At 61.6% G+C, this 27205-nt stretch overlaps 1 protein-coding gene across 1 annotated transcript in view; it reads left to right on the forward strand.

Moving 5' to 3' along the window:
- Positions 1–10700: 10700 nt before the first annotated feature.
- EPHB3 (EPH receptor B3) overlaps positions 10701–27205 on the forward strand; it is a gene marked incomplete at its 5' end in the record, with an annotated part of 28220 nt that continues 11715 nt past the window's right edge. Inside the window, 3 exons of the mRNA XM_082487056.1 lie at positions 10701–10797; positions 24361–24425; positions 24800–25472. Of these exons, the coding sequence (XP_082343182.1) occupies positions 10701–10797; positions 24361–24425; positions 24800–25472 (835 nt within the window). The remainder of the gene's footprint in view (positions 10798–24360; positions 24426–24799; positions 25473–27205) is intronic.

Consider the following 27205-nt stretch of genomic DNA (forward strand, 5'->3'; position numbering starts at 1 on the left):
CCTCTCAACCTTGACCTCACCAGGGGACAAATTTTCCATCAGAACTTGCCAAATACAGGTAAGAAAATCAAGAGATTTGGCGATGTCGTGCTTCATCCGCCCCACGCACGGGCACCTGTGGCTCCCAGGGGAGCAGATCACCGTGGGGAGCACTGCAACCACTGCACAGCCAGAGGTACAGGGAGTGAGCGGAGAGGGTTCCTCCATTACTTGGCCAGCGAAGTACCGCTTCCCACTCTAGGATAAAGCTGGTCCCAGCCGGAGCACATCCATGCCTTGCTTTCCCACCTGCGAGGGTGCCGTGTCACCCCTCCCAGGACACACATGTGGTCGATGGGGATGAGCAAGGTAATGGTGCGATTCTGTGGCACTGCTTGCTAGCCACGTTCTTCGTCCCCCCTGGGGGCCGGAGCAGCGCTGAGCTGATATAAAGCAGATATAAAGCTGATTTTCATTAAGGAGCAGTGTCGGAGGAGCGCCGGGTCTCGTCATGGGGCCCCGCTCGCACCCAGCGGGGCTGCGACGCCGGCGGCTCTGCCTGCTCCCCAGGCGCGTGCCCCACGCCGGCTGATGGATGGCGTCTCCCCACCACCATCCCATGGCACGCAGGCAGAGCTGGCCCAGATCCGCCCTGGGACATTGTGACAGCTGTGATTGACCGAGTCCCCACGTGCAGGACCGTGCCACCCCACGCACAGGACATTCCTGCCCAGAGGAGCCCGCGGAGGGACCTGGCAGCTCCCCGGCACGTCCCACCTGGACACGGTTCCCCGCTTCGCCTCCCTGGCCCCGAGTTTCCCGAGTGCCGGGCTCTCCCCCCGCCACCCTCCTCGGCACGGCTGGGGCCTTGCAGCTACAACCAGGAAACTATAAAACTTTACAGAGTGCGGCTGGAGAGAAACAGGAATTGCTGCAGTGACTGCCAGAAGGGCCAGCGTTAGATTCACAAGATTTTCCAGGGCTCGGACTCGCCAGGAAGGGATTTATCCACCTAGGAGGAGCTGTAAAAACTAAAATTAAATTCTTCATCTTGGAAAGGGAGGGGGGGAGAGAAAGAAGAAAATGCGTGACCTCCCCCCAGATGCTCTGCTGGAGGCCAGGAACCGGGGGGGTGGATGTGGGGCACCCACGGCTGCACCTGCCGAGCCCCCGACTGAGGGGTCCCTGTCACCCCAGGGGTCCCTGCCCCAAACGCTGTGAGTGGGTGCTGCTTGTCCTGCAGCCTGCACCCCTCCAGCCTGACCTTTGCCTTCAGGGCACCATCCAGGAGTCTCTGTGGTTGCCAAGGGGGAGGTTTGGGGTCAGTGTCCCCTCCCCGGTCCCCGTCCCCCTTCCCCATGGCTGCATCCCATGTTCTGCCGTCCTCATTGCAGGCAAGGATGGCACCGGGTGCAGCATGGGGGCATTTTGGGACCCCCAGCAAGGGGTTAGCAGGGATGTTCCTGACAGCCCAGCCTGACTGCATCCCAGCAGCTCGGGGGGGTGTGGGGGAGTGTTTTCAGTGGTGTTTTGGAATCTGGTAAGCAGTTAAGAGGAAAAAAACATGCTGGCCTGCAGGCTTTGGGGACATGCCACCTCACCCCAGGAAGCCATTGTGGGGGACAAAGGGGTACCTGTCTGAGTCAGGAGCTGCTGCTTTCTGATGGGGTGCAGCTGCTTTGGGGGCTGCACCCAGCCCCCATCTCTAGGTCAGCTGTGCCACGGGGGCCTCCCCTGCTTTGTACTGGGGCCATGGGGACCAGACCCAGCAGCCTGCCAAAGGAGAGCGGGTCCCCTCCTGCGCTGGGGCCACCAGCTCTTGGTCTGGGGACATTTTGGGATCGGGGCTGCCCAGACACTTAGTGCAGTCCCAAGTGCATCTCTCTGCCCATCTGCTGTCCCTGCCCTCCCCTCCACTGCTGGTGTGGAGCAGGCAGGTCCTCCCTCGCCGCCCTGCTCCTCCCTGTCCCACCAGGCTCCCGCAGGGGTGGCAGGCAGGAGCACGCCAGGGTCACCCGGCCACGGGCCCGCCTAACCAGCCCCTGCACCCACAGGCTGCCAGAACAACATGTCCCGCATTCCTCCACCCCTCCTCACCAGGTTTTCCCCAAAATAAAGGCGCACACAGATGCTCTTAGCAAAAGTCCATGCTGCTGATGGCTTTGAGGGCTGTTTTCTTCCTCGGGGGAGGCAGGATGGCTGGTACAGCATCCCAGCCAGCCTGCGGTGGGGAGGGCTGTGCTGTGAGGGACTCTTTTTAGGAATATAGAGCTCAAAAGGCGATAAATCTTACGTTGGTCTCTGTGCAGCGAGCCGAGTTCCCGGAGCCTCGCCACCGAGCGGCATGGGAAAGCATCCTGCCACGGCCGGGGAGAAGCTGGGCTGCTCCTCCAGACGTGTGGAGGCAAAGATCAAACGAGGCTCGCTTGGAAAACCCATCAGAATTGTGCCAGAGGACACGATGGATGTCCGGGCCAAGCCAAAGCTGCAGCTCTGCCGTCACTGGCTCCTGGGGCAAGCTGGGCTGTGCCGAGGCTCTGGCAGCCCTGTCTGCCCGGCCGTTGGAGCGGTGCGCGGCGTGCCAGCAATTTGTTTTGTACTCACGTTTTCGGGCTGGAAAAGCCAAGGGAAACCTGCAGACAAGAAGTTCACGTGCAAAATCCCGTCGGCTGAGTGCCTGGCTGCTGGCGGCAGCGCCGCAGCGCCGGTGTCCTGTCCCACCGGGACACCCAGGTGCCACTTTGCAGATGGGCTTTGCAGCAGTTTTCATTTTATTTCATTTTTTTTGCCTGCAACAGATTTTACACCGAATGCATGGAAGCACTGCTGCGAAAGTATGTATTGGGGAATGCTCTTTTGTCGCTTATTCTGGTTTTCTTTCTATTTTTTGCCTGTTACTGCCAGTGCAGGCTCTTAAAATAACTGGCTACTTTAAACTCCGTCCTTTTGTTCCCTGGTTGAGCACTGCTGGATGCCAGCTGGAGAGGGAGGGAGGTGAAGTGTCAGGGCCCTGCGGAGAGTTTTAAAGGAGGTTTGTGTTAATGGGGACAGCGTGTTGCACCCCGAGTCCTTTGAGCTGCCCTCTCCCTCGCTGCCAGCCAGGCTCCGCACCGTGGGTTTTCCCAGGAAAGCACTGAGTTTGCAGGTTCTCAGCTGGCCCCCGCATCACCACCCAAACCTCATCCAGGCTCCAAGGGGGCAGCCGCGGGGCTGCACCCCAGCTTTGCGGCCTGACAGTGGTCCCCCCATAGTACCACATCCCCCCGGGGATTCCTGCCAGTCCCTCCGACTGCGGACCCCTACCCGCTGGGCTGCCCCTTTCCCACCCCTTGCTTCGCAGCAAACTTTTTGAACAGTGAAAGCTCCCGAGCACTGGAGGGGAGGTGGGGGACAGAGGCCGCATGGCTCCCTTGACCCTAGTTAGTGTGGGAAAGGGCCATGACAAAACGGGTTAGGAACCGGGAGCCAGCACCAGGGGAAGCTATAGCTAAGCCGGGCTTATCCCTCCCGAGCGAAGCACCGGGGCAGCGGATGCAAATCCCGAGCAGGCTGGGCGCTGCCTGGCACCTCTCCCAGGGTGTTTGCACCGTCGTCCTTGGGCGCCCCAGGAAAGCGGTGTGGCGGGGAGAGGGGATCCCTGCAGCCCGGAGGGATGGAGAGGGGGGGCACAGCCGGCCGGGGTGCTGCCAGCGGGCCAGGCTCCACCACCCGCAAGGCAGCGGGGCTGGGTCAGATCCCGGCTTGGAAGCGCAAAGTCGGCGGCTTGTGCCATGCCTGGGCACGTCCCCGCTTTGTTTATTCCGACAGCTTATTATTTTGTTTGACTATTTATTCCTGGCTGTCTTTTTTCTCACGGTGGCTGTGTTTATTTAGCACGGCTAGCCTGGAGCCCGCCAGGCTCTCGCACCGCCGGTGAACAGAGCCATAACCCTGGTGCGGCGAGTGCAGCGAAGGGAGCCCTGCACTGAGATTTCCCCAGTGCCTGGCAGGGTGTTTGCAATGGGTTGGGATGGTGTTTCAAAGGCACAGCGGGCAGTGGACAAGAGGATACAGGAGGGTGGTCATGCGTCTGGAGTGGTCCCAGGGCCTGTCCCCCCTGCGGTACCAGGGTGATGTAGAGATGCCAGGACGCCTTCAGCCCTCCTCCCAGCTCTGGCTCGACCCTCCGTTCCCAGGCCCCACGCGGCATCTCCTGTGGTGGCAGCCCCTGAGGACCCGAAATGCTGGGTCCTCTTCACGTTGAGGATGCGGCTGCGGCTGGGGGCCGGGGAGCCATGGCAACCCAGCAAGGATGGGGGTTGCCATGGCAACGAGAGGCGCAGCTTCCGGAGAGGGATGCTCCAAGTGGGGTGGGAGGCAGGACCAGGGTACCCCTGGGGCTGGGAGATGCCAAAGCCTGAACTCGGGGTCTGGGAAAGACCCTCTGCTCCCAGAGCTGCCCCTGGCCTGCAGTGCCTGGAGGGGGTGGGCAGGTGGGGCTGGAGGGGTCCAGGCCCTGCACTTGGCCCTGCCGCAGCCCCGCTATGCCCACTGCCACCATCACCTCCAGCTGCTCCCGGGCAGCCCTGGTGGGACACGGTGCCAGCGCCTGCGTGCTCAGCCCAGGGGAGTGACCAGCTATGTGGGACACACAGGGTCAAGCAAGGCCTCTTGGCTTTTTGTAGCCAGGTGTGTCTGCCCAGCATCTCTGCATGCTTCAGGTATGAGCATGAACCCCAAATATCTCGTCACCCTGCTTGGGGGTCACTACCCCCACTTGGGAATGTCTCTGTGGGGTCGGGATGGGATGCAAGGTGGGATTCAGCCTGCAAATCGCTCCGTGTTTGGAGAGCATTGGCACCCTGTGATTAAGGCAGGCACCGGGCTGCCCCTGCTCAGGGCTGGCCATGCAAAGGGTGTCTGTGCTGGCATTTCACCTGCATCCCCCTAAAATGTCCCGAATGGGGCCAGGCAGCTAATTGTCTGGTCAGCAAAAGTGCCCAAGCAGGCGGTGGGGCTGGGTGAGGATCCCACCATGGGGCATCACCGATTGATGTCCCTGCCTTGCCCCCCCCACCCCCAGCCCCCTGGCCACCCACTCGTGAGCATGTCCCACCATGCTCCATCCTGCCGTGCCCCGTCCCGCCGCAGGGCTGGGAGGCAGCGAGGGGAAGGGGGTGATGGGAGGGGGCGGGAGGAAACGGACCTCCCAGCTGGGAAGCATGCGGGAGAGTGACATTTGCCAGACACCGATGCTGCTTTTGATAAAGAGCGGGGGGCAGTTTGCTGCCCGCAGGCACCCACGTTTCCCACACCTCCCGGCAGCTGGGGCTGAGCCTCATCCCCCAGCCCTGGAGCCTTTGCCTCCCGCCCCCCCGGTGCTATCCTGGCAAAGCTGGAGCCGCATGAGGCTGGACGCCTCCTTTCCATTTTGGACCCGGTGGGCAGTGGAGCAGGGGGTAAAAGGGCACAAACACTTATTTTTTTTAAACTTTTTTTATGTAGCATTTGCCAGCATCTGATGAGAAAGAGCTAATACAGAAGTGGACAGTGTCACCTGGACAGCATCCGCACAGTCGCAGCATGCACCCTGTGGCAAACGGACAGGGCCAGCTCTGCAAACACGCAAACCTCATCAGATTTTTCCCCAAGGACTCATCCCCAGTGCAGGAATCAGCCCAGGAGACGGGTTTCCAGCCACCCTTCCTCCTCACGATGCCTCCCAGGGCTCCGGCACTTGGCAGGCTGGGCCCTTTCCCCCTGCAGAAATGGTGGCTGAGGTCTCCTGCGAGCGCGCGCCGGCAAACGGGGCCGGCGGCTGCTGGCAGCAGCTTGCAGCGATTCCACCCTGAAGCTTGTGGCTGAGCTTTATATCCTAAGCCTGCTTCAAACTTTGCACTGGGAGAAGTGATTTGTCTGCAAATGTTATGTGGTTAAAATAAATGCAGAGAATTTTAATCCTGGGAATTTGGAAAGTAGGAGATTTAAAATAACAAAACCCTTTCATATGGCACTTAATCTGAAATTAGCTGGGTTTTAAGTTTTATGGCGGTAGCTGATCATTCCTCGGCCACCTCCTGCTCCGCGTGGGAAGGGGGGGAGGGGGGTCCCCAGATCCCTGTAGCAGGGGGCAGCGGGGGCTGCAGGACGGGCTCTCCTGGCCGCACCATGCCACACCGTGCCAGGGCGGTGCCGGAGCACTGACAGCACTCTTTTTTTGTTGACATGGAATGGATCTCCCACAGCTACTTAAGGTTTTAATTGCCCTGTGATTAAAGTTTTCATTACTAAGCAATTAGCACCTGAAATTTTAAGTGCTGAAGTGTTTAACTGCATCCTGAAGCTGCCAGAGGTGAGGGGTGGTGGATGTGGGTGGGACAGGAGAGGGTTTTGAAGTGGGGACCAGGAGTGGCAGGAGGCAGCTGCCTCTCCGGGGCCCAGCCGGGCTGGCACGGGCAGCACCGGCCACCCCGATCCCGCTGGCAGCGCCAAGTGCCCGGCAGCGCAGGGAGGAGCGCCTGGAGGGGCGAGCGCCCAGGGAGCCTGGGAAGGAGACAGGCTGGAGCCAGCGCTGACCCGGCGGGAGACGCGCCGGCTGGGCGAGCTGGCACACAGCAGTGCTCCCCGCCCTGGGAACGGGGCGACAGGGACCCCCGGGGCCCCTCTTGTGCCAGGGATGGCATGGGGGACCCCCAGCAGCCACAGGGCTGCCCCAGGTGCCCGCTCAGGTGTTGCCCCTCTGGGTGCTGCCCTTCGGACAGGGGACATAGAGATGCTGTGTGATGCCACAACAGCCCCGCTGCAGCGGTACCCAGCCCAGAAATGGGGGGGAATCCCCTCACCTCAGCTTCCTGTACCCCTGACACAGCTGTGCTCCCAGTGAGAAGGCAACAGAGGCCTCTCGCAGGGTTTTTTCTCCCATCCACTCAGTGCCACCCATCAAACACACGTCCTCGGATCTATCTCGTGGCGATGCGCTCCCCACGCTGGCTGCCTGGCGAGGAATGCACTCCCTTCTGTTTGTTTTAAAACTCCTGCTGGGTAATTTCATTTGATGCCTCTTAGATCTTCTGAGAAAATAGGAATAATTGTTCCCTAATCACCTTCTCCTTATTAAGTTGCAGCTGAGGTTGCTGCATGCAGACAAGGTGAGGGGCGGTGGCTGGGCGCAGCGGGCAGGGTGCGTGGGTGCACCCCTGTGCGTGGCCGTGGTCTGACACGCACCGTGCATGTGCCAGTGTGACGTGGAGCCGTCACCGGAGCACATCAGGGCTGTGTTTGGAAACAGGGAGTGAAAGTTAGGCTTGTTCCAGGTGGACAGAATCTCTGGGTGGGAAATTTCTCATGGAGAGAGGGCTGGGCTGGGAGGTTTGTCCTCTGAACATCCATGGCCGTTGCTGGCTTTTGGGGGCTTTCCTTTCATCTCTTTTCAGCAGGTCCTGCCATCCTGCCACTCCCTGTGTCTGCGTGGGAATGCCTCCCGGGGACACCGCAGGCACCGCAGCTTCGCCGTGCCGGCTGGAGGGCTCTTCGAAGGCAGAGCATCTCTAACTCAGGGCAGTGCTGCAGACAGGGTCCCCTGCGTGCCCCACAGCCCCACGTTTCACTTCTCAGCCCATCCCTGCCCACATCATGCCTACACGGTCCCTGTTGCAGCCCTGTCCAGCGCCAGCCATCACCCCGAGGTGCCGAGGAGGTGTTGGTGGAGAGGAGCGGGGCTGTCTGCATGTGTGCAGGGACACTGCAGGGCTGGGAGATGCCCCGGTTTCTCCAGGCACGCGTGTCCCCCAGCCACAACAGCACCCTGGTCCCCCGGGGACCACAGCAGTGCCGTCCTCGGCACCGATTCCTTGCACAAGCCGCCGGGTTGGCGTTACGGAGCCAGCCCCTGCCAGCAAATACCATGCAGTTACCACAGTTATTTCCTATTGTGCAGGCGCCGGAGCCCTGCCAGCACTGCTCCCCAGGCTGCACGCTGGCTGTGACACCCAGGCAGCGACCCGCAGCTCCCTGGCTAGCTACCTGTGCTGCTCCTGGCCGGACCCCGAAACCCTCAGCCCCCGGCTGGGACCTCAGTGCTGTGCCTGCCTGTACCGGGGGAGCGTGAGCCCCCGGGGAGAGGTCAACTGGCGGCACCAGCCCGGTGGGAGCAAGCGGGGGCTCATTAATTACAGCGCACGGGGACAGAGGGGATTATATGGAGCATCCTCCCCCCGCCCGCACCTCTCCGCTCCCTGCTCCAGTTTCTCGTCCTTTTCTGAAATAAATTCCTTTCGGGCTGAAATTTGCCAGGCATGGCTTGGCTCCAAGGGGAATTCTTGGGGCAGGTTTAAGTAAAATTGGTTCAGCCATTTTTAAGTTATTCAAGTGTGAATAAGCAATTTCCCCATGTGCTCCGTTCAGAAATTTTGTGCTTGGGTAACTCAGACCTCTGGAATCGCAGAATAAACGAGGTTTCTGCATCTCGCTAAGCCGGCAGGCTCTGGCTGCAGGAGTTGATACGGCATCTCCAGCAGGGAGGATTTCCCGGGAGTGACTTCGCAGGGAGACAGCGGATCTTCCCACCCTGCGTCTGGTCCATGGTTAATTTTCTCAGAGTCTTTATCAGCCCCCGCTGCTCTCCTTACCTGCTGGCACAGCATTGTACCCTGGCGTACATTTTAATGGTGCCGGCTTCACCACTCACTTCCCATTGCTCACCTCCTTGAGTGACGGCGTGTCCAAACCAACAACTTCTGCTTCTGTGCTCAAACTTTGATATGTTCCACCGGGGCAACCCCCTTTCTGCTGCTTTGCTCCCTGACCGCAGCCTTTTCCCTGGCGAGTGCAACGCCCCACTTGCTGCTTCTCCTATGCCTTGCAGAGACTTATCACATTCACATGTCACGTCCCGTCTTAAATTAGCACGCTGGCTCTCTCGAGCACAGCTTTTCCCTTTGGGAACCATGCCCAGTGGTGCCAGGGCACTGCAGTAGCCCTCGGGGCACGGCATCCTGGCAAGGCTCCCTGCAGCTCCCAGGCATTGTCAGCATTCCTGCAACAGGAATCAGTCATCTCCAAATTTTTGACAGTCCAAGCAGAGCCCATGCCTGTGCTGATCTCTCTGGCCAGGGCTTGGGGAGCCAAATCCTTCTGGGACAAGGAAAGAAAATGCCTGCCCACGGCCCTGGTCGGTTTGTGCAGCAGAAGGAGGAGAAGATATGGGTGTGTTCTGCATCCATCCACACAGCAGAGAGGTAGATCATGGCCAGCCCTGATAACCTCCCAAATTCCCACTCCTGCCGGGAGCCATGGGGAAGGTGGCCGGGAGCGTGGGCCGGTGGCCACCCTGCTGCACCGGCACGTGGATGGGGCTGCAATTGCACAGCGAGGGAGTTTCTGGGGCAGGTTTCTGGAGCGGGGAGCGCTGCAGCGAGGTACTGATTGCAGATGGCAGGCGGCTGTGGTGTGGGGTAGCCCAGATGGCCGTGCCACAGGGGCAAGGCTGCACCCAGCCATGCACCCTCCCCTACTCCAGACCTGCTGGTGCTCCTGGCCACCCTGGGGACCAGGGGCATCAAAATGCCCCAAAATCAGGGCCTTGGGAGATTTTGCTCAGCCCTCAGACAAGGCCCAGCCTCCCCAGACATCCAAGGAGGAAATTTGTGGTGTAGCACTAAGGGCCAGCCCGTGTCCCATGCCTGGCACTGCGGGGATGTGATTGTCCTGAAGGATGTGGCAGTGCCAGCTCCGGACACAGGGACAATGTGTGCGCACCATGCTGGGGGAGCAGAGTCTGGCCCACACAGGGACCCAAAACCTCCCTATGGCAATGCAGGGAGAGAATGGGGGTATGACTGAGGTGCTCATAGGCTGGAGGCTGTGGCTGTGTGCACGGTAGCCAGCACCGTCTCCGATGAGGAGGGTGGTGAGGAAGGCACCCTGGGGGTGGGGGAAGTGGGAGTTGGGGTGTCACTGCAGGGTGTGCACTGTATGGTGTGACCCTGGTCAGGATCCCAGTGCTCAGCCCTGTCACCGTGGTGGGAATCACGGTGTGATGGGGACAGGATGGGATGGGATGCATGGGATGAGCTGGGATAGGATGGGGTGAGATGGGATGGTGTCAGGTGGGATGCACGAGATTGGGATGGGATGGGATGGGATGGGATGGGATGGGATGGGATGGGATGGGATGGGATGGGATGGGATGGGATGGGGTGGGATGGGGTGGGATGGGGTGGGGTGGGGTGGCACATCCATCTGCCAGTGGTGGGGTACAGAAGGGACCATGTGCCTGTCAACAAACACACTAACAGGCTCACGGACTCACCCGCACTCGGTGGGGGGCAGGGCAGGGCAGGGCGGGCCTGGGGCTGCGGGGCAGGCCGGGGGCGCGGCCCCTTTAAGAGCCCAGTTCCGCGGGCGGCCGCTGGGTGGGGCGCGCTCCCCGCCCTGCACCTCCCGCGCCGGGGGGCGGGGCCACCGGGGGCGCGCCGGGCAGTGCCCGCCCCCTCCAATTCATCTTTCCGCGGAGGCTCCGCCCCCCGTCCCGCCACCGCCCAATGGGCGCCGCGCTCGCCGTCGCCAGGGGCGCCGTGTTGCCAGGGGCGGGCTGATTGGCGGGCCGGCTCCGCCCCGCGCGGCTCAGCGGCGGCAGCGGCGGCGGCGGCGCCAGAGCGCGAGCGTGGCGCGGCGGCGAGAGGAGCCGCGCGTGGCGCCGAGCTCGGGACTGCCCGGCGGGGCCGCCCGCACCGCCCCCCGCCATGGCCGCGGCCCGTCCGGGGGCCCCCCCGCCGCCGCCGCCGCTGCTCCCCCTTCTACTGCTTCTGCTGCTCCCCGGCGGCCGCCGCGCTCTGGAGGGTGAGTACCGGGCGGGCGGGTGTGCCCTCCCGCCGCACCGGGGCCCGTGCGACCGCGCACACACACGCACTTTCCGGGGTGTCCCCGGGCCTCGGCGGTGTCTGCAGCCGCCTCGGTTCGGTTCGACTCGTCGTGCCGCGGACGCCCGGTTGTCCCCGCGGGGAGCTCGCCGCCGCAGCGCGCCCCAGCCCCGCTGCCAGCGCTTAGCCGCCCTCAGTAGGTTTCAGAGTCAACGCCCCGTGGAACCGAGCCCGGCGCGGCCGAGGCGCGGCCGCTGGCAGGGAGCGGCGCCTCGTTGGATACTCGGTTCACGTTCCGAGGCTTTTCGCCACGACCGAGAGGGCTGGAAAATTAATATTTCTTTCGGTGGAAGCTCGCGGCGTGCCAGAACTGGTGGGGCCGCCGGAGGAGTGTCCGTGTGCTGTGTCCGGCTCCGTCCCTTCCCCGGCAAGGCTCGCCGCGCCTGCTGCCTTAACCCTCGAGGCTCCGGCGTGGGACCGCCGGGGCGAGTGGCCACGCGTGTCGCATCCATCCCCGAGCGGGGCTGCGCGGCTCGCCCGCCCCCGCGGGCGGGGGAGAGAACGCGGGGAGGAGGGCAACCCCGCCGCGCTCCGGTGGAGTTGGGGATGAAAGGAGGAGGGTTAATTGTTTCCCCTTCGGAGGGTGAATCCCGCTCCGCGGGGCAGCGGCGTCGCCCCACCCCCCCACACACACACCGGTTTTGAGCGAGAAAAGCGGCTTTTGGCCCCGCTGGGGGACCGGGGGTTCCCGAGGCGGGTCGCACCGGGGAGGAGGAGAAGGGACGGGGTGCGGGGCGTCCGGGCGGGTTTTTGTCTGGGCACAAAGTGTGCGGGGCTCCGGCCGGGGGCGGCGACGCTCCGGTGTCCGGTAACCGAACCCGCTGCCGGAGCGGCGGGAGGGGGCTGGGGAGGGAGGGAAAGGGAGAAACCCCCGGCGGAGAGGAGCTGTCGGTGCCGCCGCCCGGCCGGGGGGGGGGAGGGCTTTTGTGTGCTCGGAGGCAGTTTTTTTGTGCTCGGGCTTCCTCTACCGTCGCCCCGCGGTGCGGGGTTTGGGCTGCGGCACCGGGGGTGACCGTCGGCAGGAGCCCTGTTTTGGGGCGGGGGAGACGCGTTTCCTCTGGCTTTGGGCTTTGTGGAAAGTTTGGGGGGGGTTGCTCGTTGCCCCTGTTTCTTTTCACCCATTCTCCCTGCGATTTTTTTATTGGGTTTTTCTTTTCCTTTAAAGAGGAAACAAAAATTTAAAAAATCAGTCGCCTTTGTACGCGGTAGGAAGCGTGGGCCTGCTCGGGTCCATGAGCTCCGGGCTGAGCCGGAGCCCCACGGCAGGCGGGGAAGGGAAAAGAAGCCTGCCTGCACCCAGCCCACTCGGGATGGGGACTGCCGGGGACTGCCGAGCCCTGGGGAGCCCTAGAGGGGTGCAGGAGGATGAAGTTGTGGGCAGGGAGGGCTTGTTGGCGGGGCCCCCACACCTGCGGGCAGCCCCTCGCAACCCGTTTCCCATCAGCGGTTTGGGAACCGGGAAGGAAAGCCGGCGTGGGGGCTGGCAGCACCGCTGAGCATCGCCCTGGGGACTGTCCCCAGGGAGAGAGGGAGCCCCGGTCTCTCTCCCGCCACTGCCCGGGGATGGAGCAGCGCGAAGAGCCGGATGGAGAGAAAATAAACGTCTGCCGCTGAGGAGTCGCTGGGTTTTCTCAGCTTCCCAAATGTGCAGAAGGCTCAGGGGCCAAATGCGCTGCCCGAGGAGGTCAGGGCCCGGCTGGGTGCCAGCCCCACGGGACCGCTGCGGGGCTGGCTGGCAGCCACCCAGCATTTTTGGGGCTGGCCCCGATTCCCTTGGGATTTTCTTTTTATTTATTTTCTTTTTTCCTTTGCTCTCGTCCAAGCTGGAGGGAAAGTTGCAGCTGGGCTGGGAGAGGTTTCTGCCTTGCCCAGTGTTAGGAAGCCGAGGCTCGCGTCGGGGTCAGCGAGCTCCCGCGCTTCTGCTGCGCTGGGCATTTCTGGCCGCTCACGATGCCGCTTCCTGATGGGGACCGGCACGTTCGTGTGGTTACTGTAAATCCAGCATGCACATTCGTTCGGGTGTTTTAGTGCCGATCATAAATCTGGCGTGGCCATAAATCTGCGCGCACGTCCTGCAGACGACAACGGTAGTGAGCCGTCCCTGTACCCAGCCACCTTGCTGTCCCCTCCGAGGGGACGACAGGCTGGGCTTGTGGATGGTGCCTGGCTGGGAGTGCAGGGGACTTCGGGGCTGGACGGCGCTGCCCGTTCCCGGGGGTATGGCGGGGAGTTGGGTTTCTTTACAAGGCCCCACGGGGGTGGAGGGGAAAAGCCGCGCTCGGCAGCAGCTCAGTGAGGGCTTTGTGCTGCCGAGGAGAAAATGGTTTCTCTCCAGATCCTGTAAGTGCGCTGGGTCTGTTTGAAGTCACAGTGTGTTTTTCTTCTCCGGTTCAGCAGTCCCCAGGCCGGCTGCAGAAGGAATGCTCTATCCAGGGGCAAGAGCGGATCCTTTCTCCGCGCAGGGTTTGGAGCTGAGGAGTTTGTCCCGGTGGGGCTGTGGGAGCAGAGGCCCTGTGGGGAGCAGACGGCGTGGGGAACGTGCTGCATTCGAGGCCCTTGCTGACCGTCCGGGGATAAAACCCCAGGCTTCAAAACGCCTTGGCCTGAGGGAGCATGGACGGCCGCTGGCTTGATTTGCCCATATTGCCCTGGGGTTTTGGGGGAGCTGTGACTGGGACCCGCTCTCCCAGGCAGCTCCTGCCCTGAGCAACCTCTCTGGGTACAGGACTCCGTTTAAAGTTGGGGTTTCCCACATGCTCCCCCATGAACCCCTCTGCAGAGGCGCCGCGTTGCTCTGTGTAGCCCTGAGCTGACTCAGGCTCTAGTGAAATACCCAAATTCCCCCGAAACAGGAGGATTTCTTAGGGGGGGATTCTCCTCATCTGGGCTCTGCCCATTCGCAGCTCCCAGACCCCCGCCGGGCGTTACGCAGGCTGACCACGCTCCTCTCTGCATCGTCAAACCCCCGCTTAATTGACCCCTGTACTGGAACTGCCAGGTATTTTCTTGGCAGGGAGATTTGCTTTCCGTTTAATTACTTTTCACTGAAATGGCATGTTTCTCGGCGGGGCGATGGAGGGAAGTTAGCCCTGCTGTTTTATTGATGCTTGGGGTAGGGCTGTGAGGGAAAGCGGGTTGTGGGGCTCTCCGCGGTGCTTGCTGGATTCATTAAATCTCCCGTTCCTCCCTTAAAAACTCCATTTGAGGAAGCCTGCCCCGTCCGTGCTCCCGAGGCGGGGAGGAGAAGGGCTTTCCCTTTGTGTCAAGTGGAGCATGCGGAGAGCCGGGGAGAGGGAAAACTCGCAGCACCGGGATCCGTTTGCAGCCCCGCGTTTCTCCCTGGCGTATGGCTCGGCTGCGGCTGCGGGGCTGTGCCCGCCTGGCCCTCACGGTTGGGAATAGCGGCCTCTGGTTTTTAAGGAATGAACCGAAACTCCTTGTTTTGTTGTGATGACTTACTGCGAGAGATATTTGGGGAAACCAGTTTGTTGCATTTTCTTTCCGTGAGCCGTTCGCTGCTGCCACTGGAGCAGGGGAGCTTGGCGTTTAATTAAAACAGCCCGAGCAATCTGAATCACAGACTTGCATGTTTTTAAAATTGTAGCTGTTCCTGTTGTGCTGAGTCAAACTGGTTTGTCGGGATTAAGCGTCTCCGCCTGGGAGCAGCGCTGGGGGAAGGGTGCTAGGGCGGCCCCGGGGTCGGGATCCCTGTTCCTGGCTGGCAGGGGCGGTGAGGTGGGTGCCAGCCTCCCCTGGAGGAGACCCCTGGGAAAGGGGGACTGTCCCCATAGGCCATGGTAGAGCTGATGGCTCCCATCGCCCTGCGCTTCCCTGGGGTTGAAGCCATTAACCAAGTTGGTGTCGCTTCTGGAACAGGCGTGTTCCCAAGTGAAGTGTGTGGGGGACGGTGGGGATGGAGGTGCCCCTCCAATGGCCAGGGAGCCAGGCATGGCCTGGAGCCCCCCAGGGACAGGCTGCCATCTTGAAGGCCAGGCAAGCCTTGGCAGTGGTGCTCCCACCTGGCTGGAAGAGTCCTATTTGAATTTGTGTTTTGGTTTTTTTTTTGTTTGGTTTTGTTGTTGTTGTTGTTGTTGCTCAAAAATGAGTCCTGCACTCTGGCTGGGGCGGGGCTGGTGGCAGGGCATGGAGCCAAGCCCTATGCAGACCCTGTGGGGAACCCAATGGGAGCCATTTTGTAGGGCGGGTGGGTGGCCTGCCCACAGAGGGCCAGCCCCGCTGCTCTTGGCGAGGCCTTGTCCCCCTGTGCTGGGGCTTCGGCATCACCTGCCCTCGGCATGGCTGTTAAGGCCTTGTGGGGCCATCAAGTCCTTGTGGGGCCGAGCTCAGGAGTAGGGCCATGTCCCCCTTCCCTCCCGGCCGCCATTTCCAGAGGAGCTGCAGCCCTCCCCTGGTGCCTGCTTTCCCCTCAGCGCAGCCGAGCCCTCCGGTGCTCCCCGAGGCAGGAGGGAGCGAGCCCAGAGCTGGCTTCGCATGGCCGCCCCTCTGAAGAGGGAAGGGAGCCATCTTGGGAAGAGGCAGGAGCGTGGCGGCAGGGCCGAGTGCCGGCCCCGTGGCCGCTCTCTGCACGCGTGCCAGCGCGTGCCGGCTGGGGGTCCCGGCCTGGGGATGAGGGAGGGGGGTGGAATTGCTGTTGGGGGTCTTTTTTATTTTATTTTTGCCCCGTCGCTAAGCTCTGCGCTGCCGGGGCCTGGTGTTTCTCACGCATGTGGCAGGAACTGTTGACAAACACCTGTTTCCCGGCCCCCTCCCCAGGAATGCTCCAGGGGGCCCCACGGGGGCTGCCATGCCGGGAGGGGGGGTAGTGTGTGTGGCAACAGGGACGCCCCCCCTCCCAGGGGAGCCCTCTCCCAGGGCTTTCCTCCCCGCTGGCAGCTGCAGGGGGGAATTGGGCCTCCCTGTTCCACTCTGAGGTGTGGCTGTCCTGCAGGGCTGCCGAAACCCATTCCGGGGAGGGGGACACCAGACTCTCCACCCCCCCACCCCCCGCCAGGCCAGTCCCGCTTGTCCCTTGGGGTGCTGAGCCGCCTGCCCGGCGAGGGCTGGGGCGCAGGAGGGACCCCGTGGGGAAGGGGAGGGGGGGGGAGGCTCGACGGGCGCGCACGCACACGCGGCGTGCGATCCAAGGCCTTTTTTTATTAATGAGAAAAATGTGCAGGGCTTGAACGATCGCCAGGAACAGATTTATTCTAGTTCCCCAGAAATTAAACTGAAATGAAGGAGCGAGTCAGCCCGGCCCGGCACCCCCTCCTGACTCTGTGCTTGTTTTAACTCTGGAAGAATCTGACTTTGGGGGTGGGGGAGGCAAGGAAAGAGGAGGGGGGGGGTGTGGATATTTGGGTTTAAGCAGTTCCAGATGGGCTCGGTGCTCGAGGAGAGCCGAGGAAGCGAGCGGAGAGCAGCGCAGAGATTTGGGTAACTGCCCCAGGCAGGAGAGAGGAGGGAGATCTTGGCAGAAAGTCCCGCTCCACTCTGCCGGGATGGGATGGAGCTTGGCAGCCGAGCCGCCCTGTCTGTGGGGCGAACCTTTGGATGTGCAGCGAGTAACCTTTTTTGGGGAGGGGGTGGGTTTTTTGGTTGTGTTTTTTCTTTTTCTTTTTCTTTTTTTTTAAATATCATTACTCCTTCCCTGGGCTCTTTCCAAAAGTACAACCTGGAAAAAAAAAAATGGAGCTGGAGGGGGGAAAGGGGCCCTTTGGATCTCAGCCTGCCGCAAATGGCTGCCCTGAGGAGGCAGGCCTGCAGCACCGACTGTGTTCCCTTCCTTCCCCCAGGGACTTTGGGGCTCTCCATCCGTCCATACCAGCCCGGCTCGGCCTGATGGCCCCATGGGGACACCTGCCCTGTGAAGCCACAGCCACAGGGCAATGGGGCCACGGAGGAAGGCGGCAGAGCCATTGTAGAGCCTGGAAACGAAGGTGGCTTTGCGGGCCGATTTACTGCCTACGTTCCCGGTTGATGGCATTCGCGGCTCGAACAGGTCTGGCGTCTTCCGATCGGATGAGTTATTTCTGTGGCAGCAGAGGGTGGCTGCATGGCCCTTCCTCCTGGGGACAGCGACCTATAAATCTCTCCTGCCCACCCAGCAGGGCTGGTCACACTGTCCCCATGGCAGGGAGAAGCAGCAGGCAGTCCCTTCCCCTGCGCTGGGCAGGGACATGCTCGTCCCTAGTGGGCAGCAATTGTTTTATGGCCGGCAGTGTGTCTGGCAGCAGGCAGGGCTGGGGGGCTGTCCGTGAGGTCTGTCCATTCCCCTCGCCCGCAGCTTGGCAGAGCAGAAGTGTTTTTTCCCCCTCCTGGATGAGCCAAAGCAGCGAGTACCAGGGCGCATCTGCCTCGTGGGCAGGGATGGCAGCTCTTCCCTGGCTGGGCTGAGCTGACCCTGGCGTGGCAAACCGGACTCTGACATCCGAAATCCCCACGGTATTAATAGAACAGTAATTGCAGTGCAGGGCTGGACTCGGGCAGCTGGCTCGTGTCCTCTCCCGGCGTCAGTACGGCCTTTCTGTGGGACCTGGCAGGGCTCGGGCAGTGGGCTGCACGTGTCCTTGGCGTGCAATTGCAGGGCAGGAGCCTGCCGTCCTGCAGAAGCCCTGAGCTCGGAGTACCGTGCATTGGAGGAGGATGCAGCGTGGGTGCCAGCTTGGCATGGCGCAGCCCTGCTCCCAAAATGGCAGAAATCTGCCCTCCCCGGCTTGAGCTGGTGCATGACCGGGAGGAAGCGAGCGCCCGTCCCTCCCTGCATCCCGGGTGCTGCCACTTGATCTGCTTTTCACAGAGCTGGCACCTGTCCTCTCTCACATGCTTCAGTCTGTCTCGCAGCCGTCAGGAAACAGCTCCTGGCGAGGAGCACGCGGCCGGAAAACCCTCTTCAGCCAGTTAGCGACCGGCGGGTGGGCGACGGGGCAGGGCTGGAGAGAGGGAGCGCTCCCGTCCCCTTCCATCCTGTGTGCCACACAGCTCCTGGTCATCCAGGAGCTGTATCTGCCCATCCAGAAGGTGCAGGGCACTGGGGTCGGATGAGGGGACTGAGGGAGATGCAGCTGGTCGGTGGCTCAGAGTCACAGGGCCATCTCCACACGCAAGGTTATTATACCCTGGTGCAGGTGTGGGATTGGGAAATAGAGGATGCATCCTTGGAATTGGCATCTTGGCCTCTGCTGAAAGCTTACTGTGAGGCCGGTGGTGCTGGGACCAGTGGTAGCGCTGGGACCAGTGGTAGTGCCCATCCTTGGCCGGGCTCTGGGGCAGGGACTGCCTGCCCTTGTGCGTGCGTGTGTGGTGTGTACAAAGGGGCCTTAATCTCAGTTGGGGCCTCTAGGCCCTGCCATAATGCAGAAATAATGAGTCTATTATTAAGTGCCCACAGTACTTCTTCACTCCGGTGGCTCGCCTCCAGCAGCAGGCAGAACCTGCCCCGCTTGAAGTGGATGTGTCATCATTTGCCTCAGCAAATCCGATCCCCTTTGATGATGGGCCAAACGCCCTTGGCACGAAGGGCCACAGCTGTGATACAGGCCCCATTTTTTTTTTTTTTTTTTTCCCCCCCTCCTCTCTTCCCTTTGTTCCCGGTTCATTGGCAAGTCATTGGCTCGCCTTGGACCTGGGGCAAGTGTGCGTTGGTGGGCATGGGTGGTCTGAGTCCCCCCAGAGAGGGACAGGGTGGGGGGCTGGCTCCCACGGCAGCCCTGCGTCTCCCCCCTCGGTGCTGGGGAGCAGCAGGCGCCCTGCTCGGCGTAGGGACGGGTTCCCAGCGTGGGTGGCGATAGGGAGAGCTCCAGCCCTTCCCTTGGGCTGAACCGCACTGCCTGGCCTGCCCAGCCCGACAGCCGGGGAGAGTGAGGGTGGGACGCAGCACAGCCCCCCCCAGCCGTGCACTGGACACTCGGGCAGCTGGGTGTGCAGGAGGGGTCCCCGGGAGAGCCGGGATTCCCCGGGGAGGCCAGGGCGTGCGTGGGCTGTGCGGCATGCCGGCAGTGCTGCCAGCCCCGTCCCTGCAGAGGGAGCTGGCAGACAGCATCTGCCAGCACCTTTGCCAGGTTCCCAAACCCCATGCTTGGCACCTCTGCGGTGGGTACCCCCAGTCTACCCTGGGTGCTGCCAGCCCCGTGGGTGCCCTGCCTCCCTCCCTGCCTGGCTGCAGTCTTCCTCACTGTTCTCCTGCCTCTCAGCTGCATCAGCAAGAGTCTCCCCTCCCCACGGTGCAGCTCGGGCACGAGGGGCTGAGTTTTCGGCTAATTGCCAAAACTCCTAGCACAATGGCTCCGAAGCTGCCATCCATGGGGTGCCCCATCCACCGAGCTCTGCCTTAGGCTGAGCAGGACGGGAGTGCTTTCCCCTCGCAGGCAGCTTGTGCGAGTCCTCTGGCCTCAGAGTGAGGCCATTCCCTGCCTGGCAGGAGGACAGCCATGGGGTTTAGCTGGAGTGAGAGGGGGAAGGACCCTCCCGGAGGAAGAGGAGGAGGGATCCGGGTGGGCGGCACGCTCCGGGAAAACACGTCGCAGGGTCTCCCAGACCTGGCGCGCGCGCAGGGCGCTCTGTGTGGCTCGGCTTTTGTGTACGCGAAACGCTCGTCAGCGGGAAAAGTGCAACCTCAGGTTCTCTCCCACAGGCAGCTCTTTGTTCCCAGATAAAGGACCTTACACCAAAGGCCCTTTGTGCCGCTGCTCAGAACGGTGCTGGGATTAATTGTACCGATAGGTGCTTGAATGGGGAGCATGCAAGGCCGCTCGCTCCTGCCGTAATTATCTTCAAAACCGAGGAGGAAATTAAAATATGCGGGGAGATGCCCCTTTTGGTGGCTTTTTGACTAGCAGGCAGTCACCAAGATTGAAAGTGCATCCCTAAACAAGCTGCCTTTCCTTACAGAGGAGCACGGCACAGCACAGTGGCAAGGGGGGGAGGCATCCGGCACCACCGTGAGCAGCCACCACGGTGGAAGCCAAGCCGTGTCCTGGGGCAAATGGCTCAGCCATTGATGCTCTCTGCAGGAGCCCGGCATGGGGTGAGTGGCCCAGTCCGGCCGTATGGCCAGACTGGGCCACTCACCCCATGCCGGGTTCTTGCAGACACAGTGCCATGGTGTGCCTAGCTCCCGGAGAGCATGGGCACGTTGCAGAACAGGTTCCTCTGTTTGCGGTGAGGCTGCGTGGGCGTCTTTACTAACTTTCCTCCCTTGCCTTCTTTCAGGATGCTCTGGACTTGAGCGTGTTGCCTTCTCCCCATCGGGGCGAGGAGCTGGCGTCCTACCTTGCCAGCGCATCCTGATAAAAGCCGGCAGTCCCCATGTTCAAAGGCAAGAGCGTTCAAATCGGAGCCGGTTGGTGAAGACGATTGAGTCTTCCCCAGTGGCTTCATCTTGAAAGAATTTTGATTTCTCCCCCCACTTTCTGGCTCAGCCATCACTGCCGTGCGGGTCTGCCGTTCAGCAGCGCGAGACGGGCTCTCTGGGCCTCTTAGAGGGGGGAGTTCAAACGTTTTCGCTGGCCTCAGACTGTGTACACCGCATTCCTGAGCCCCTGCACGGGGAGGAAGAGGTCCCCGGCTCCAGATGGGTCCTCGCCAGGTCTTCAAACACCCAGCAAACTGCTGGGGACTCTGCAGACGTGCTGGCAGGGAACCCCCATTCTTTGCAGCTTGGGGTGTCAGGGCAGGGAGGAGGTAGCCGAACGATGCTCACAGCCCCATCCAAGGAGTGAGGCTCTTTCTCTGCCCCGGGATCCCACTCTGCCATGGAACTCCTGCTTTTATGTGGGTTTGACCGTGCCCTGCTGCATTCGCTGAGCTTAGCGAAGCTCCAGCTGCATCCCTTGCCTTTGCCCAGCTAAAGGTAAGGAGAGGACAACTCCCCAGCGCTGCAGACAGTGATAAAGCAAGCCTTAGGGTGACTTCCCCAAGCTGGCAAAATTGGGAGCCAATTTCCCGTTGACTAATGGGACTAGGCTCTCACTGTGGCGCGCTGGATTGAGGTGGCTTTGACTCACTGCTCGGCCAGCCCTGACGCTGTTCACGTCCCTCCAAAGCACCTGCAAACCCAAACTGAGACAGGAAACCACTGGTGCTGCCTCTGAGCCCACCTCTGGCACCATGTGCCAGAGGGAGAGAGCAGCTGGTGACTCTAGAACCACTGAAACCTGGTTCTTGCTCATCTCAGCCCTGGACGCTAGCACATGCCCTTTCATGGGGGGGCAACACTTAGTGTGCCCCAGTGTTTGGAGAAAGAAGGCAGGTTCAGTGCCAGGCCGCCACAAGATCTCTGCGGCAGTTTTAAGGGCAGAGAGGTGGTTTCTGCATCTCGTCTGCGGCTGGCTCAGCTCAGCATGTGGCCGCCGGCCCCAGGACCATGCAGCGCAGCAGCCCGCAGCGCCGTCTGCCCACGACCTTCACCATGGTGGGCTGCAAGGGGCTGGGGAGCCCTGCTGACCCCAGCTGGCCCCGCTCGCTCCCGTGACTGCAGGAAACCCCTGCGCTCAGCCTGTTTCCTTTAGCTGAGTTGCTCAGTGATTTTATTTTTATTATTTCCCCTCCCCGCTCTCTCTGTGTGGTTTATGTGGCTCTTGAGCCAGTGGCCGGCTTCGCTCTGTCAGATTTTTCCCTCCTCTGTTGGTCAGATGTCAGATGCTGCCAAATTAGGATGCAGGCAGTGAGCCTCCTGTCCGAGCCGTGTCCCTGCCCCAGGCCGGTACTGGTGGGGAAGGGCACTGCTGGAGGGGACAGCTGCCCGTGTGCCCTGTCCTGGGGCTGGACATGGCAAGGGCTGCCTGAATGGAGGCTGCTGGGGTGCGGGGGAGTTCCCGCACACTCTGGGCAGGTTTGGGGAGCAAAGCTCCCCTCCTGCCCCAGGAGGAGGGATGCCTGCATGGTCAGGTCTGGCCAGGCTCTGCCATGGCTGGCCACAGGATCCTCGTGCCACCTCGTTCACAGGCACACCCTGCCACCCAGATCCCCGTCTCCCAGCCTGACTCACCACCGCAGCCTCTCATCCGCACCGGCCCTGAGCACGCAGGGCACCCCTTTCCCGCTCCTCCCACTGTGTCCAGCCCTCCTGCAGAAGCACCCACCCCACTGCCTGCGCCGGGAGTGGGGCCCGTCGCTGGCCGGACCCACACCGGGTCTCTGTGTTGGGACTTGGCAGCCCGGTGCACTGTCAGCACCGAGCGCACGCTTGGCTCTGCTGCGCCGCCAGCGCGGCGTGCCTGGGCCCTCGCCGGCATCACTGTGCCCTTATTAGGGCAGCCGGCGCAGGGCCTGTCCCTTGGAGAGGTGCGGGTGGCCCCACTCCACAACCTGCTCCCCCATGGTCCGGCACCGGCTGCCTTCCCCAGGAGCCACCCTGCTGCGGGGGTCTGGGGAGCATGGCAGTCTTGGGGAAGCCTCATGGCCATGTGGAGCTGCGCTCCAGCCCCTGCTGGTGGTCAGTAGCCGATGCTGTGGGGGAGGGGAAAGGGATGGGGTTTTGCTGCATTCCCTGGGCAGGCAGTGCTTTGGGACCAAACAGAGGCTGCCCCGTGGGTGCCTAGCCCTATCCTGTGCCCCATCCCTCCTGGCATCCTCGTCATGATTCCCCCCTTGGTGGAGGGCTCCTTCCTTCTCTCCCTTTGTTTTTGCTGGGTGCCTCTTAGTTGGTGTTTTTGAGAAATGGCAAATAACTACTGCCCAGTAACCACCTCTGCACTCCTCTTGTCTGCGAACAAGAGCTGGTGTCAGTTTGTCCTTCTTGTAGTAGATGCTGTCCCCGTGACCCTCCTCCAGTTGGGGACCTGGCATCGTGAGGGGTTTTCTTCGCTCTGTCCCCAGTGCCATGTGTGCTGCCAGTGCCACCAGCCCATGATGGGACTGCTTTTGTGTTTGCTCCATGCAAACATCCCGGGCAAGAGGCAGGCTGGTCAGCTGGGCTGGGATCCTGGCAAACAATGAGGCAGGTCAGACAGCCCACGTGTCCCCAAATGTGCTTGTTTACCTGTGCTGCACTGGCACTCAGCCTATGCTTGTGGCCCATCCGTGGGTGCTGGCTCAGGAGCTGCTGGCGGGTCTCCCCGGGGTGGGACACGGGAAGAAGGTGTTTACTTCCAGCCGGGCTTCATCTGAAACCCTGCCACTCGTGAACATTTCCTTCCTCCTCCGCACTTCCTCCCTGGCTGGGTCAGCCTGTGGTTTTCCTGGGGTGGAAGGAAAGAAGTTGAGGCTGCCTCTTGCTTCTGGGGCTGAGCCGTGGTGCCTGGCACAGCTGAGCTGCCCCGGCATGTCCTGTGCCCCGGCCGTTGAGAGCAAGCGGCTCCCAGCCCGATGCCGGCTCTGGGGGCCAGAGACCCATGGCTCCCTGCCCTGCGTCTCAGGACTGGGTGGGCTGAGGAATGGATGGCTGGATGGATGGACAGCCCTTTGACGAGCTGTGCGGGGTCTGGGATGGGGCTGTGCCTGCAGCTGGGGAGGGGGGATGCCCTCAGCAGGGAGTCATTTTGGAGCTGGTCCTGGGGCCGGCATCAGAGCCCCTCTGAGTATCCCGGGGTCTGCAGGGGGCTGCTGCCCAGCTCTGGCATTTGCATCCCCCCTTGCCCCAAACCCCCCATTGGCAGGAGAGGGGCCAGAGGATCCCAGAGGTGTCTGCTCCCCTCCAAACAGCCTGGAGTGGGGGCCTCAGAGCCACCAGCCCACAGAAGGGCCGTTGGCACTGGCCCTGGAGCATGTCGTTTTTCTCTGTCCTTGTATTTCACTCCTGTTTTTCACGCGTGGTGCTTGTGCGGAGCTGCGCGGCTCTGCCCGGGATTAGGGACAGCTGCCTGCAATTGCAGCTCTTCCCAGACAAGCGTCTCGCTCCCCCAAGGCTGGGGCTGGGGCTGTTTGGGGAATGCTGCCGGGGTGGTTTGTCTTGTAGTCTGCTCCAGGAATGTTGGCCAGACGGTCAAATTCTTCTCCCCTCTTGTAAAATGAGTGATGTGGGGCGTCTCTGGGAGAGCAGCCTGCCAGTCCCTCCTCCTCTGGATAAACCTGCCTGGCCCGCACCGCCCTGTCATGGGAACGGGCCCTTTCAACCCCAGCCACAGTAAATACGCGCCCTGCCAAAGCGGAGGGGGAGGGCGCCCAGTCTCCCTCCTCTGGCACCCCTCCTCACTGGCCGGGGGGCATGGCTGGCCACACCGGTGGCCAGGGGTGGCAGCCCGTCCCCCCCCCCCCCTTGCCACCTGGCTGGCTCCTCATCCTGCTGCTTCCCTGCTCCGGCTCGGCTCCCTGGGGACGCCTCGCTCTTCCTGTTCTCCTGACGGGAGAAGAGAAATCTGGAGTCTGTCTGCACCACTCCCCCCTCCTCCCACCACATCTCACCCCCCAAGTTGCTGTTTTCCACAGAAATGTCAGGCTCGGCTCTCCTCTCCCCCACTCCTCCTGTGTTTTGTTTTTTTTTTTTTTTTTTCCTCTAATCTTGGCCTTCATCTCCAATTACTTCTTTCTCTCCTCCCTCTCCCTCCAGAGACCCTGATGGACACGAAATGGGTGACCTCTGAGTTGGCATGGACGACTCATCCGGAGACAGGGGTAAGTCTGGAGCCAGCCCCGGTCCTGACCTCCAAAGGGTACAGCTGGCCCCAGCCCCACAGGAATCGGGGCTGCTCGCCAGCACCTTCACAGAGCTGGCTGCATCTTCCCCCTTCCCTCCCGTGCTCATCCTCTCGCCTCCTGAAACCATCTCCTCTGGACTCCATGCCAGCAGAGCAGGAGCACCATGGTCTCTGGCCTAGGTTGCTCTTAGTCACTTTGATGACCAGGAGGGTTGGGAGGGGTGAAGGTGCAGCTGCTTCTCTTCCCTGTTGGCTGTTGTCTGGTCCCCCCCCACCCCGTGCCGTTTGCGATGTGACCATGGCACCGATCTCCCTGGCTGGGGATCTAACCTGCTCCCCTCTCACTCGCAGTGGGAAGAAGTCAGCGGTTACGACGAGGCCATGAACCCCATCCGCACATACCAGGTGTGCAACGTGCGGGAGGCCAACCAGAACAACTGGCTTCGCACCAAGTTCATCCAGCGCCAGGACGTCCAGCGCGTCTACGTGGAGCTGAAGTTTACTGTGCGGGACTGCAACAGCATCCCCAACATCCCTGGCTCCTGCAAAGAGACCTTCAACCTCTTCTATTATGAGTCGGATACAGATTCTGCCTCTGCAAACAGCCCTTTCTGGATGGAGAACCCCTATATCAAAGTGGATACAATTGCCCCAGACGAGAGCTTCTCCAAGTTGGAGTCTGGCCGTGTGAACACCAAGGTGCGCAGCTTTGGCCCGCTTTCCAAGAATGGCTTTTACCTGGCCTTCCAGGACCTGGGAGCCTGCATGTCCCTCATCTCCGTCCGGGCTTTTTACAAGAAATGTTCCAACACCATTGCTGGCTTTGCTGTCTTCCCGGAGACTTTAACGGGGGCTGAGCCCACTTCTCTGGTCATCGCGCCAGGCACCTGCATCCCTAATGCAGTGGAGGTGTCTGTACCCCTGAAGCTATACTGCAACGGCGATGGTGAGTGGATGGTACCCGTGGGAGCATGTACGTGCGCTGCTGGATATGAGCCGACCATGAAGGATACCCAGTGCCAAGGTATGTGCATGGCAGAGTGACCGTGGCTCTTGTCCCTGTGGACACGTTGATGCAGAGGAGGTGGTTTTGTGTTGAGCTTGGTCTGTTTTCGGAGGCTTGGGAGCTGGGCAAGCCCCCCGAGGAGGAAGCGGGGTGGTATCTCAGAGGACTGGTCTGCAGTTTGACTCAGCATCTGGAAGCCTGAAAGCCTTCGTGGTCCAGACTGGCATGATGCCTGCTGTGTCACGCCGGCTAGCATCCTTTGTGGCATGCATCTCCTCACCAGGAGCCATGGCTCAAGGCACGGTCCTCAGCAGGGATCCGGCACATTTAAACCCCTGAGCATTACCAAAACCTCCCTCTCACCCTTGCTGCTGTGTCCAGTGTCTCCTCTCTCTCCCTCCTGCGGTGCTCGTGGCTGGGGCAAGCAATTGTTCCTGACAAGCGTGATTTCATCCTGCTTGTGTGGAGGCACTCGGAAGCCCCAGTGGTGAGCAGGGCCCCGCTGCGCTGGCTGCGGGAGAAGCCATGCGGATGCGTGCTCCCCCTGCCAGCACTGAGGGCTTGCAGTGGGGAGGGTGGGGAGCGGCACGAAGGCAGGGGAGCCAGAGCTCCCCATCCCTGCTTGGAAGGGAGGGAAGAGCATCTTGCACATGAAGATTTTTGGGGATGGAGAGCGGCCCTGGGTGGCCAGATAGCCCCTTGTGGGTTCTGCTGCTGCTGTGCTCTCCCACGACAGCTTTGGTGTTGCTGTTTCACCCCAGGTTGGGTGTGTTGATAAGGAAAAGTCTGCCTGGACAGATGTTGCTTTTCCTTGGGGTGATTTTGTCCTTGGGAGCTGTCTCTGGCACGTAGGACCCTACCCTGGGTTTGTTTGGGTTTAGGGCAGAAAGGTCTCAGCTCCCCTTGGCTGGAGGCATCGCGCAGGGAGTGGGATGCCGGCTGGGCCCCCAGCGCTGGATGCCTCATGCTTGTCGATGACGGGATGCTTGGCGCTGGCCCTTTGCTCTTGGCAGGGGCCATGCGATTTGGGACAGCCCATGACGTGGGGCTCAGGCCAGGCCGGCCTCTCTGCTGGCTTTGGGAGCAGTGTAGCTGTCAGCCGTGCCACTGTGGCTGGTCGGGGATTGCTCAGCCTCTACAGGGCCATGGCTGTGCTGGGGGATCAGAGCTTCCAGCACCGTCAGTACCAGCACAGCCCTGACTTTGGGGGCAGGTTGCTTGTGCCCTGGTCCCTTTGATCAGCGAGCAGCTGATCTGGCTGCTCCTGGGGCAGACAGACAGCAACATCCATCACTGAGCACCTTGCTCAGTGGTGCAAGCCCATGCTTAAAAGTGTACATTGGGGTCCCCGCTCCAAGGGAGCTGGGGACCTCGTTTCCTTCTTGCTTGGGCTGAGAGATCTTAGTCCGTATGGGGTGTTTACTCTTTCCCAGTGAGGTTTGAGTACAAAGTGACACTGTTTCAAGCCAGCACCCCGCTGCGCCCACAAGCGGGGCATCCTGAGGCAGGAGCTTGGCTCCTTGGGTCGGGCTCAGGGCATCACTGCAGCCTGGGAAGAGGTTCCCTCTCCACATCCCCCCAGCCAGGCAGACGCCCTCACAGCAGCTCTCACAGAGCCTTTGGTTTTCTCCCCTCCAAAGCCTCGGCTTCTTCCCCAGCGTGCGGGGAAGCCGCGCTGAGCCACGGGCACGTCTCCATCCGGCAGCCTGCCCTCTCGCTGGGCAAAAGCGGCGGTGTCCTCACGTTTCTCT

This window comes from Vanellus vanellus (assembly GCF_965231255.1).
Source record: "Vanellus vanellus genome assembly, chromosome: 8".
In the NCBI taxonomy this organism is placed as follows: domain Eukaryota; kingdom Metazoa; phylum Chordata; class Aves; order Charadriiformes; family Charadriidae; genus Vanellus; species Vanellus vanellus.